Below are 14,588 nucleotides of genomic sequence, written 5' to 3'. Positions count from 1 at the left end.
TTTGGTATTCTGGAGTCTATTCAGACTCATCTGGTTCTAGTCTAGTGTTTTATGTATTATATTTCCATTTCCTACAGTCAGCATTTTGTCCACATGGTGGAGTGTGTCACCTGACCAGTAGCCTATTTGGCTTTATTAATGGCTACTCCTTTTGTGGAGGGGGGTGTCCAGTTTATTTGTTCTGTATCCCAGTGTGAACAGTGTCTTATGTTTCCTTATCAGTTTGCCTGTTTATATTCTGCCCTGTTAGTATTTGTATCCTGTTTGGTATATCTGGTTGTCTAGTAGTTTTCCGTTTCTGGCCTGTGACCGACTATGTATATCATGTGTTTTTACGCCTCTGCCTTTTAGTGCAGGAAGGGCTCGGCGCCCAGTTGTCAATCCATCGTTTAGGATGGATGGGCAGGTAGTCTTTTTAGGGTCAGTTAGGGCTCACTCTCCCTGTCCCCCAGTCGGTCATGACATGTAGACTCATCATATGGGTCATTTTTGGCAGGGTGTGGGATAGAATGTGATTTGGGATCCAGTTGTTGGTATTTCTGGATTTCGCACTCATGCTCGTTTACGCCTCTGACGCATTTTTATTGGATTTTCACACTGGGTTTGGGAAGCCTAATGATCTCCTGGTGGCGGTGATGAGGAGAGCTGACAATGTACACAGCTTTATGTCCGCTGATGTCTTAGATGTGAAGACGATGCTCATCTTGTTGGCTCCTGCTGGGCTCATTAGCAGGAACAAGAAGCCATTTCCTCCACCCATCTGTAGAAGATGTTCTCTGCATTTCCCTGAACTTTCCTACAATAAACCAGAACAGATATATCAACCGATCAGGTAAAGTGAGTAACATGGGTTATTTTCTGACAATGGCTCCTGTTAGGGTAGGGTCACACGTAGCGTATTTTGCTGTTTATTTGCATACCCATTGAAGTCAATTGGTAGCAAAATATGAGGCTGATTTTGCAACCCATTGGCTTTAATGGGTAAGAAAATATGCATCAAAATACACTACGTGTGACCCTGCCCTTAGGGTGTGGGGTATATTAGGCAGCAAGTGAACAGACAGTTCATGATGTTGATATCTTGCAGGCAGGAAACATGGGTGAACATAAAGACCTAAGTGACTGTCCTACGGGTCACATAGTGATGACTAGATAACTGGGTCATAGCGCCTCCAAAATGGCAATCTTTTGAAGGTGTTCCCAGTTTATAGTGGTTAATATCTACCAAAAGTGCTTAAAGGGGTACTCCGCCCCTAAACATCTTATCCCCTATCCAAAGGAGGCTTGTGCCGTCACGGCCACGTCCCCTCAATGCAAGTCTATGGGAGGGGGCGTGACGGCCGTCACGCCCCCTCCCATAGACTTGCATTGAGGGGGCGTGACCGTAAAGTCACAAGCCTCCGATGCTGCACCCGACGCTCTGAACGAACGTCGGGTGCAGCAGGGGGCGGGATCCAAGCGGCAGGGACTCTCGCGATCAGAAATCTTGTCCCCTATCCTTTGGATAAGGAATAAGATGTCTAGGGGCGGAGTACCTCTTTAAGGAAGGGGGACTGGTAAAACCAACAACATAGGCTGGTGAGTAGGGAGCAAAGGCTAGCCAGTGTCCTGCTCTTCTGTAGTCACTGCTACAGCCACCAGGTCCTTCTCCAACACTTCAGATAGCGATTGCTGCTGCCCACGGGTTTCCCCAAAAGTCTCCCCCCCCCCCCCCCACCACCACCGTGCTGTTTGTCATGGACACTTTAAGGCTATGTTCACACCTTGTAAAATAAAAACAAATAAACAGCTGTTAAAGTAGAAAAGTAGCATTTTTTTATTTTATTTTATAATCTAACGTCATTGCACACCTTGGAATTACAGTTGTGCACACTGACAGACGATTTTCCATAGGCGTTTTTTTATACCTATTGTGTTAGATTTTTTGGTTCCATTTTTACACTGTGTGAACATAGCCTTAGGGTGTCCATAGGCAGAACACTAAAGGGGAGACCCGTGGGCAGCAGCAATCGCCGCCTGGAGCGTTGAAGAGGTACAGAAGAGCAGGACATAGGCTAGCCATTGCTTCCTACACACAAGGCTCTCTGGTTTACCTGGCTGTGTGTGTTACCCAATGAAAAGATGGCAGAGGGATACACTATAGGAAGAATGATGGGCAATGTTCTGCCGGAAGCCTTGGAATCTGGCATCACGTGGATCTAGCTGTGACACGTATCACCTACCTTAACAGTGTACAAACCAAGTCCCCTTATTCCCGGCAGTGTGATCCCCTAATGGCAGTGGCCTCTTTCAGCAGGATAATGCCCTGGCCACACTACACTGTTCATAAATAAGGACCATGATAAAGACATCAAGGGGGTGACTGAGCCTCCAAATTCCTCAGATCGGAATCCAATCCATGAAGGCCGCACCTCACCACTTACAGGACTTATAGGGGTACTCCGCCCCTAGACATGTTATCCCCTATCCAAAGGATAGGGGATAAGATGTCAGATCGAGGGGGTCCCGCCACTGGGGAGGCTTGTGCCGTCACGCCCCCTCCCATAGACTTGCATTCAGGGGATGTGGACATGACGTCACGATCCTCCGGCGCTGCACTTGACTTTCTAAGGATAGGGGATAAGATGTCCCCCCAGTGAAGGGACCCCCGCGATCTTGGCTGCGGCACCCCAGACATCCGGTGCATGCGATGCGGGGCGGAGCCTCGAGATGTCATGGCCAAGCCCCCTGAATGCAAGTCTATAGGAGGGGGCATGGCGGCGTTGCACCTGACGCTCTAAACGAAAGCCGAGTGCAGCAGGGAGATCGCGGGGGTCCCCAGCAGCGGGAACCCCGCGATCAGTCATTTTATCCCTTATCCTTTGGATAGGGAATAAGATGTCTAGTGGTGGAGTACCCCTTTAAAGGATCTGCTGCTAATGTCTTTTTTGGATGGACAGAATAAGAAGTGTTTTGAACTGGGACCAAGGTCTTCGTCAGATCAGAGTAATAAACAGTGGCCCCCCGACCTACGATGGCCCCGACATACGATCATTTCAACATACGATGGACTCTCAGAGGCAGCATCAACATACGATGCTTTTGTATGTCGGGGCCATCGCATAAACCGCTATCCGGCAGCGCCGACTGCTTCAGCTGCCACCGGATAGCCGTTTACGGTGCCCCGTGTGGTCCGCTGACAATCACTTACCTGTCCTCGGGGCTCCGGCGCCTCCTCTTCGGGATCCCCTGCATGGTCGGCGCTCTCCATCGGAGCGGCGGGGACAGGTGAGTACAACTTCCTATAGCAGTGGTCTTCAACCTGCGGACCTCCAGATGTTGCAAAACTACAACTCCCAGCATGCCCGGACAGCCGTTGGCTGTCCGGGCATGCTGGGTGTTGTAGTTTTGCAACATCTGAAGGTCCGCAGGTTGTAGACCACTGTCCTATACTTTACATTGCACGGATCCCTCAACATACGATGGTTTCAACAAACGATGGTCCATTTGGAACGGATTACCATATTATGTTTTTTTTTATGTTCTGTTTGAGTGCATACATTTGATGTTCTATGGTACAGTTTATGTTCTCGTCAGTGAGTACCAGAGACTGCAGCTCCCTAAAGACCATATGAAAGGGGACGTTGCGTGTCATACCCCAAGTATGAGGTAGTGGCAATTCAATGGAAGTAAGCAGGGTGACGGGTGCCGACTGGATCAGACCAGAATCAAATAAAAAAGAAAAACTTTAAAGGGGTACTCCACCTGAAAACATTTTTTTTTAAATCAACTGGTGCCAGAAAGTTGAACAGATTTGTAAATTGCTTCTATTTAAACATCTTAATCCTTCCTGTACTTATCAGCTGCTGAATGCTCCAGAGGAAGTTCTTTTATTTTTTGAATTTCCTTTCTGTCTGACCACAGTGCTCTCTGCTGACACCTCTGTCCATGTCAGGAACTGTCCAGAGTAGGAGAAAATCCCCATAGTAAACCTATCCTGCTCCGGGCAGTTCCTGAAATGGACAGAGATGTCAGCAGAGAGCACTTGTGGTCAGGCAGAAAAGAAATTCAAGAAGAAAAGAACTTCCTGTGGATCATACAGCAGCTGATAAGTACGAGAAGGATTAAGATTTTTAAATAGTAGTAATTTACAAATCTGTTTAAATGTCTGGTACCAGGTGATTTAAAAAAAAAAATGTTTTCCAGGGGTGTACCCCTTTAATGGATCAACATGCAACGTGTTGCATGTTGGTCTATTAACCCCTTGCTGCAAAACACCCTTTATAAACGGCGCTGCGGCCCAGCAGGCTTATGAAGAGAGTTCAAGAGCTGAGCTCGCATCATACCCGCACGGTCCCAGCTGCAATTAGCAGCCAGGACCCGTGGCTAATGCCGGACATCGCCATTGAGGCAGATGTCCGGAATTAACTCTTTAGAGGCGGCGATCAAAGTTGTCAGCAGAGAGCACTGTGCTTGTGATGTCAGCAGAGAGATCTGTGTTCCAAAAAGAAAACCATTACCTCTGTAGTATTCAGCATCTAATAATTACTGGAAGGATTAAGATTTTTTAATAGAAGTAATTTACAAATCTGTTTAACTTTCTGGCACCAGTTGATTTAAAAAAAAAAAAAAAAAGTTTTCCACTGGAGCACCCCTTTAACCCCTTAAGGACCAAGGACGTACCGGTACGTCCTTGGTCCTGCTCTCCTGATATAACGCGGGGTTACACAGTAACCCCACGTCATATCACGGCGGGCCCGGCGTCATAGTGAAGCCAGGACCCGCCTCTAATAGCACGCAGCGCCGATCGCGGCGCCGCGCGCTATTAACCCTTTAGCCGCGCGCTCAGAGCTGAGCCGCGCGGCTAAAAGTGAAAGTGGCCGGCTAGCTCAGTCGGGCTGTTCGGGATAGCCGTGGACCCTTCCTGCCTCCTCGCTGTCCGATCGCCGAATGACTGCTCAGTGCCTGAGATCCAGGCAAGAGCAGTCATGCGGCAGAATCGTTGATCACTGGTTTCTTATGAGAAACCAGTGATCAATGATGATCAGTGTGTGCAGTGTTATAGGTCCCTATGGGATAACAATGATCAGTATAAGAGATCAGTGTGTGCAATATTATAAGCCCCTATGGTATAACAATGATCAGTATAAGAGATCAGTGTGTGCAGTGTTATAGGTCCCTATAGGATAACAATGATCAGTATAAGAGATCAGTCTGTGCAGTGTTATAGGTCCCTATGGGACCTATAACACTGCAAAAAAAAAAAGTGGAAAAAAAGTGAATAAAGATCATTTAACTCCTCCCCTATTAAAAGTTTGAATCACCCCCCTTTTCCAATAAAAAAAAACTGTGTAAATAAAAATAAAAATAAACATATATGGTATCGCCGCGTGCGGAAATGTCCGAATTATAAAAATATATCATTAATTAAACCGCTCTGTCAATGGCGTGCGCGCAAAAAAATTCCAAAGTCCAAAATAGTGCATTTTTGGTCACTTTTTATATCATTTCAAAATGAATAAAAAGCGATCAATAAGTCCTATCAATGCAAAAATGGTACAGTTAAAAACTTCAGATCACGGCGCAAAAAATTAGCCCTCATACCGCCCCATACACAGAAAAATAAAAAGTTATAGGGGTCAGAACATGACAATTTTAAACGTATTAATTTTGCTGCATGTAGTTATGATTTTTTCCAGAAGGACGACAAAATCAAACCTATATAAGTAGGGGATCATTTTAACCATATGGACCTACAGAATAAAGAGAAGGTGTCATTTTTACCGAAAAATGTACTACATAGAAACGGAAGCCCCCAAAATTTACAAAACTGCAGGGTTTTTTTCAATTTTGTCGCACAATTATTTTTTTTTTTACGTTTCACCGTAGATTTTTGGGAAAAATGAATGATGTCTTTACAAAGTAGAATTGGTGGCGCAAAAAATAAGCCATCATATGGATTTTTAGGTGCAAAATTTAAAGAGTTACGATTTTTTAAAGGCAAGGAGCAAAAAACGAAAATGCAAAAAACGAAAAAAAACCCGGTCCTTAAGGGGTTAATTGTGTCAGGGAGAGATGTTTGCAGTCAAGGATCAGTCGTGTCACCGTACCACAGGCTACCAAGTGAAGTGTCTAAAGCAATGTTTCCCAACCAGGGTGCCTCCAGCTGTTGCAAAACTACAACTCCCAGCGTGCCCGGACAGCCTTTGGCTGTCTGGGCACGCTGGGAGTTGTAGTTTTGCAACAGCTGGAGGCACCCTGATTGGGAAACACTGGTCTAAAGCATTCTCCGTCGCCAAGGGCTGGGAGCCGGAGTGACACATAATATCCCGCCTGTGCCTCCAGTTACAGGTAGATGAATACGTCTCCTCAGCCCTAACAATAGAGATCTAGCCTTCATTGATGCCTCCTGCACCTGATCCAGTTCACTTGTCCTGAGCATATCGGGACACATCAGCTCTCAAAATTAAAGGGGTACTCCGGTGGAAAACGTTTTTTTTTTTTTTTTTTAAATGAACTGGTGCCAGAAAGTTAAACAGATTTGTAAATGACTTTTATTTAAAAAAAATAAAATCTTTACCCTTCCAGTACTTATTAGCAGCTGCATGCTACAGAGGAAATTCTTTGCTTTTTAAATTTCCTTTTTGTCTTGTCCACAGTGCTCTCTGCTGACACCACTGTCCGTGTCAGAAACTGTCCAGAGCAGCATAGGTTTGCTATGGGGATTTTCTCCTGCTCTGGACAGTTCCTGATACGGACATCAGGTGTCGGCAGAGAGCACTGTGGACAAGACAAAAAAGAAATTCAAAAAAAGAAAAGAATTTCCTCTGTAGCATACAGCTGCTAATAAGTACTGGAAGGATTATGATATTTTTTTAATAGAAGTAATTTACAAATCTGTTAAACTTTCTGGCACCAGTTGATTTAAAATGGACAGAGGTGTCAGCAGAGAGGACTGTGGTCAGACAGAAAGGAAATTCAAAAAGAAAAGAACTTCCTGTGGAGCATAGATCAGCTGATAAGTACTGGAAGGGTTAAGATTTTTAAATAGAAGTCATTTACAAATCTGTTTAACTTTCTGCCACCAGTTGATTTAAAAAAAATAAAAATAATAATAATAATGTTTTCCAGCGGAGTACCCCTTTAAGGAAATTTCTTGACCCTAATTTTGCAGAAGCCATGCAAAGGTCCTCAAAAATCTCCACCTATCAGACATTTATGGTGTATGAAGTTACTATACAATCACCTAGGTCAGTGTTCTCCAACCTGCGGACCTCCAGATGTTGCAAAACTACAACTCCCAGCATGCCCGGACAGCCGTTGGCTGTCCGGGCATGCTGGGAGTTGTAGTTTTGCAACATCTGGAGGTCCCGCAGGTTGGAGACCACTGACCTAGGTGGTCAGCAGACTCCATTTATCTACTGTGCAGTAAATTTTTAACCAATTTCAAGTAGAGGTCACAGACAGAACATGGTCTAGATCCAGGCCCCAACTGGTAATCTGTTCTGCTAGAAAGATTCCTTGTGGCACCAGTGGGGGCAGCAGTGGGTCACCATGATGAATCACTGACCCTTTACTAAAATACCCAGATAAGCACTGATGGGCGCACATCCCTGGTTTGCCTTTCAGTGCCTTCTCCCAGGACAAGGGATATGGCCTCCACCTGCTTGATTCTGCCACCATCCATGATGCATGCCAGGACGGGCTCCTGATGTTTTTTGGGAGAAGGCACTGCTGCTGGGTTGTTCTCAATATGAGCTTTGGGGGCGGTGATATAAATGGTTATATTGGTGCTGGTATAGTCCCAGGGCTACGGTATAGCCTTGTCTGGATTCTGTTACCCCCAATCTTTTATCTACCCCCAGTCTCCTACACCTCTATCCCCTTGCACCCACAATCGGTATACACTTACCCCCCTGCCCTCTCCCAGACTGACCCCCTGCACCCCACAATGTGTATGCCCTGCCCCCCTGCACCCCACAATGTATATGCCCTGCCCCCCTGCACCCCACAGTGTGTATGCCCTGACCCCCTGCACCCCACAATGTGTATGCCCTGACCCCCTGCACCCCACAATGTGTATGCCCTGCCCCCCTGCACCCCACAATGTGTATGCCCTGCCCCCCTGCACCCCACAGTGTGTATGCCCTGACCCCCTGCACCCCACAATGTGTATGCCCTGATCCCCTGCACCCCACAATGTGTATGCCCTGACCCCCTGCACCCCACAATGTGTATACACTTACCCCCCTGCCCTCTCCCAGACTGACCCCCTGCACCCCACAATGTGTATGCCCTGACCCCCTGCACCCCACAGTGTGTATGCCCTGACCCCCTGCACCCCACAGTGTGTATGCCCTGACCCCCTGCACCCCACAGTGTGTATGCCCTGACCCCCTGCACCCCACAGTGTGTATGCCCTGACCCCCTGCACCCCACAGTGTGTATGCCCTGACCCCCACAATGTATATGCCCTGACCCCCTGCACCCCACAGTGTATATGCCCTGACCCCCTGCACCCCACAATGTATATGCCCTGACCCCCTAATGTATATACTCTGACCCCCTGCACCCCACAATGTATATACTCTGACCCCCTGCACCCCACAATGTATATACCCTGACCCCCTGCACCCCACAATGTATATACTCTGACCCCCTGCACCCCACAATGTATATACTCTGACCCCCTGCACCCGACAATGTATATACCCTGACCCCCTGCACCCGACAATGTATATGCCCTGACCCCCTGCACCCCACAATGTATATGCCCTGACCCCCTGCACCCCACAGTGTATATGCCCTGACCCCCTGCACCCCACAATGTATATGCCCTGACCCCCTAATGTATATGCCCTGACCCCCTGCACCCCACAATGTATATGCCCTGACCCCCTAATGTATATACTCTGACCCCCTGCACCCCACAATGTATATACTCTGACCCCCTGCACCCCACAATGTATATACCCTGACCCCCTGCACCCCACAATGTATATACTCTGACCCCCTGCACCCCACAATGTATATACTCTGACCCCCTGCACCCGACAATGTATATACCCTGACCCCCTGCACCCGACAATGTATATGCCCTGACCCCCTGCACCCCACAATGTATATACTCTGACCCCCTGCACCCCACAATGTATATACTCTGACCCCCTGCACCCCACAATGTATATACTCTGACCCCCTGCACCCCACAATGTATATACTCTGACCCCCTGCACCCCAATAAACTTTCCCCGTGCCCCTGCTCCCCTGACTCTGTGCCCCTGCTCCCCTGACTCTGTGCCCCTGCTCCCCTGACTCTGTGCCCCTCCTGCCCGGACCCCGAGCAGTACACAGCCCCCTCCTGTATCCCGTGTCTCCGCAGTGCTCGCCCCCGTGTCCCGTGCCTGCGCTCTGCTCCGTTCTCCCGGTGCCGCCTCTCCTCCCGGTGATACAGGCGGGAGTCCCCGCAGTCCGGCTCCACACATCTCCTCAGCACTGACCGGCCCCGGACCCGCTGTCTCCCGTCCTCTCTCTGCCGTATCGGGCGCTGGAAGATCCCGCATCCCGCCTCCATCCTTGTGCCTGGAACCGGCCCGGTGCTGCGGTGTCCCAGCCTCCTCTGCCCCGCTCTCCCGACCGCCCGCCCCGGTAATGGGGCCCCCAGTGGGCCCCGGGCTGCTCCTGCTCCTCCTCGGATCCCTGCGGTTCTGTGCGGCCAAATATGTGCGGGGAAACCTGAGCACCAAGGAGGTAAGAGGGAAGAGGGCCGAGTGCAGACGGTGCGTTATCTGTACGGATCTATAGATCAGCTGTATATGAATGTATGTGATCTATACAGGTGATAGCGTAGTATATATATCTATCTACTGTATCTCATATCTATCTATATCCTATCTATATACTGTACCTCATATCTATCTATATCCTATCTATATACTGTACCTCATATCTATCTATATCCTATCTATATACTGTACCTCATATCTATCTATATCCTATCTATATACTGTACCTCATATCTATCTATATCCTATCTATATACTGTACCTCATATCTATCTATATCCTATCTATATACTGTACCTCATATCTATCTATATCCTATCTATATACTGTACCTCATATCTATCTATATCCTATCTATATACTGTACCTCATATCTATCTATATCCTATCTATATACTGTACCTCATATCTATCTATATCCTATCTATATACTGTACCTCATATCTATCTATATCCTATCTATATACTGTACCTCATATCTATCTATATCCTATCTATCTATCTACTGTATCTCATATCTATCTATCTACTGTACCTCATATCTATCTATCTATCTATCTGCTGTACCTCATATCTATATCATATCTATCTATATCCTCACTATCTATCTATTTATTTATCTATCTCATATCTCTATCTATCTCATATCTATCTATCTCATATCTATCTATCTATCTATCTATCTATCTATCTATCTCATATCTATCTATCTCATATCTATCTATCTCATATCTATCTATCTCATATCTATCTATCTCATATCTATCTATCTCATATCTATCTATCTCATATCTATCTATCTCATATCTATCTATCTATCACATATCTATCTATCACATATCTATCTATCTCATATCTATCTATCTCATATCTATCTATCTCATATCTATCTATCTCATATCTATCTATCTCATATCTATCTATCTCATATCTATCTATCTCATATCTATCTATCTCATATCTATCTATCTCATACCTATCTATCTCATACCTATCTATCTCCTATCTATCTATCTCCTATCTATCTATCTCCTATCTATCTATCTCCTATCTATCTATCTCCTATCTATCTATCTCCTATCTATCTATCTCCTATCTATCTATCTCCTATCTATCTATCTCCTATCTATCTATCTCCTATCTATCTATCTCCTATCTATCTATCTCCTATCTATCTATCTCCTATCTATCTATCTATCTCCTATCTATCTATCTATCTCCTATCTATCTATCTATCTCATATCTATCTATCTCATATCTATCTATCTATCTCATATCTATCTATCTATCTCATATCTATCTATCTATCTATCTCATATCTATCTATCTATCTATCTCATATCTATCTATCTATCTATCTATCTCATATCTATCTATCTATCTATCTCATATCTATCTATCTATCTATCTCATATCTATCTATCTATCTATCTATCTATCTATCTCATATCTATCTATCTATCTATCTATCTATCTCATATCTATCTATCTATCTATCTCATATCTATCTATCTATCTATCTCATATCTATCTATCTATCTATCTCATATCTATCTATCTATCTATCTATCTCATATCTATCTATCTATCTCATATCTATCTATCTATCTCATATCTATCTCATATCTATCTCATATCTATCTCATATCTATCTCATATCTATCTCATATCTATCTCATATCTATCTCATATCTATCTCATATCTATCTCATATCTATCTCATATCTATCTATCTATCTATCTATCTATCTCATATCTATCTATCTATCTATCTATCTATCTATCTCATATCTATCTATCTATCTATCTATCTCATATCTATCTATCTATCTATCTCATATCTATCTATCTATCTATCTCATATCTATCTATCTATCTATCTATCTATCTCATATCTATCTATCTATCTATCTATCTCATATCTATCTATCTATCTATCTCATATCTATCTATCTCATATCTATCTATCTCATATCTATCTATCTCATATCTATCTATCTCATATCTATCTATCTCATATCTATCTATCTCATATCTATCTATCTCATATCTATCTATCTATCTCATATCTATCTATCTATCTCATATCTATCTATCTCATATCTATCTATCTGATGCTTTAATTGAAGGTGATTTGGGATCTTTGTACATCCTCACACTGGTTGTATAGTAGGATGTGTGCCCCGATCTTGTACTTTTGGGGGGCTGTTCTGTGTGTGTATATATATATATTTGTCATTTTATACTCGGTGGGCACTGCATACAGGGTTCTCTACCTGATGCCCCTAGAGCCCAGCAGATGGTCCCTGCCCCTCACCTGTGTGGCGCTCCTCCTCCCGCCATAGATAGATCTCCTCCAATACTTGTCCTTCTATCCCGCCATATTGGAGGGGCAGGACCGCTGGCATTGGTTGTGCCCTCTGGTTTAGATTTTTGTGGCAGATCACCAGGTAAGATGAAGGTGCTTAACGTCATGTGCCAGTCAGATGTGACCGATGCCAGGAATGTAATGTACGCTGTTTTCGTCGTTTTATGGCTGATCAGTACCGGGCTGGATTTCTGGCATATTCCGAAGAGCAGTGGTCTGCAAACTGTGGCCCTCCAGCTGTTGCAAAACTACAACTCCCAGCATGCCCAGACAGCCAACGGCTGTCTGGGCATGCTGGGAGTTGTAGCTTTGTACCAGCTGGAGGAACACTGATTGCGAAACACTGAGATAGAGTTGTGCAGGTTTGAGTCATATAGAACTAATAATTTCACAGCTGGGAGTTTGCTACAATTGCATCCAGTCTAGACAATCCTTTGTGGGCTACATTCTCGACTCCAGGCTGACACGTTACACTGGCAATGCACATTGTGTGGGACAGTGACAGGAAGAGTTATAGGGGGAGAGTTATCAAAACCCGTCCAGAGGAAAAGTTGCTGAGTTGCCCATAGCAACCAATCAGATCGCTTCTTTCATTTTTCACAGGCCTTTTAGAAAATGAAAGAAGCGATCTGATTGGTTGCTATGGGCAACTCAGCAACCTGTCCAGGTTTTGATAAATCTCCCCCATAATCCCTGGCGAGCAGGGGTCAAGACCTGGGAAAGAAAGTGTGGTGTCCCGGTACCTTATGGTATACCGTACCTTGTGTGGTGGTCCCCAAAGTCAGAGTTTCTTCGTTCAAGTAGCATCCTCCTGGTGGGATGGCCCCTAGTCGCCTCTTCTTTCTTTAATTTTATGATGTTTACATGTATAAGTAATTATATATTTAATTGTCTATATAGTGTCGCAGGAGCTTAGGTCACATGACTAATGTTACTTCTATAGGTTATGCTTAAGGACCTTCCGAGGTCACATGGTATAGTCACATGTCAGACCATAATCCTAGGAGAATTGACATGTGGTATGGACCAATGAGCTTAAGGCCAGCCCCCGCCCATATAAGGGAGCATCAGCCAATGATCGTTCTCTTGGGTTCCGGACAAGCAGAGAGAGAGAGAGTGTGGATCCGTGCAACTTACAAAGACAAGACCAGGCCAGAAGCCTGAAAATTCCGCAACTCGCGAAACCGTTAGTTTAAATCTCAATCCCCGCTGAAGCTAGCGTGACTACTGGACCTAATATCAATCCCCTAAATCCAGCCCTGGAACACAAAACCCACCAGCCCACATACAAATCCCCACTCCAGATTGTCAGAAAGTGTCTCCTTGTAGGCCAGGCCTTAGTCTTACATTACCAGGCGGAATAACAGAGGGAGAGCACAACAAAGTTGTAACTAAAGATGTCCCAGAATTATTATCAGATATTTCCTATAAGACACAGGTGACGTCATCCACATCATCCCTGGTCTCTATAGCAACACAAATACATTTATACCCATATAAGACCCAGAGAAAAAGTTAATATCAGCAGACTACCAAAAAATGTAAATCCCCAGATCCCTAATAGTATATTCATATCCCCAGACCCCTAATTAATTCATATCCCCAGACCCCTAATTAATTCATATCCCCAGACCCCTAATACATTCATATCCCCAGACCCCTAATACATTCATATCCCCAGACCCCCAAATACATTCATATCCCCAGACCCCTAATACATTCATATCCACAGACCCCTAATACATTCATATCCACAGACCCCTAATACATTCATATCCACAGACCCCTAATACATTCATATCCCCAGACCCCTAATACATTTATATCCCCAGACCCCTAATAATACATTCATATCCCCAGACCCCTAATACATTCATATCCCCAGACCCCTAATACATTTATATCACCAGACCCCAAATACATTCATATCCCCAGACCCCTAATACATTCATATCCCCAGACCCCTAATACATTATATCACCAGACCCCTAATACATTCATATGCCCAGATCCCTAATACACTTATATCCCCAAATACATTCATATCCCCAGACCCCTAATACATTCATATCCCCAGACCCCTAATACATTCATATCCCCAGACCCCTAATAATACATTCATATCCCCAGACCCCTAATACATTATATCACCAGACCCCTAATACATTCATATGCCCAGATCCCTAATACACTTATATCCCCAAATACATTCATATCCCCAGACCCCTAATACATTTATATCCCCAGACCCCTAATACATTTATATCCCCAGACCCCTAATAATACATTCATATCCCCAGACCCCTAATTAATTCATATCCCCAGACCCCTAATAATACATTCATATCCCCAGACCCCTAATAATACATTCATATCCCCAGACCCCTAATTAATTCATATCCCCAGACCCCTAATAAATTTATATCCCCAGACCCCTAATAATACATTCATATCCC

At 44.8% G+C, this 14,588-nt stretch overlaps 1 protein-coding gene across 1 annotated transcript in view; it reads left to right on the top strand.

The window, feature by feature from the left end:
* Nucleotides 1-9,352: 9,352 nt before the first annotated feature.
* Nucleotides 9,353-14,588, top strand: part of TMEM145 (transmembrane protein 145) — a 77,794-nt gene continuing 72,558 nt past the window's right edge. The window contains exon 1 of the mRNA XM_056543802.1: nt 9,353-9,729. Coding sequence (XP_056399777.1) covers nt 9,631-9,729 — 99 coding nt within the window. The 5' untranslated portion in view covers nt 9,353-9,630. The remainder of the gene's footprint in view (nt 9,730-14,588) is intronic.

This window comes from Hyla sarda, chromosome 10 (assembly GCF_029499605.1).
Source record: "Hyla sarda isolate aHylSar1 chromosome 10, aHylSar1.hap1, whole genome shotgun sequence".
NCBI classification, from domain to species: Eukaryota; Metazoa; Chordata; class Amphibia; order Anura; family Hylidae; genus Hyla; species Hyla sarda.
Note: the sequence above shows the minus strand (reverse complement) of the source record. Positions and strands in the feature narration are given on the sequence as shown.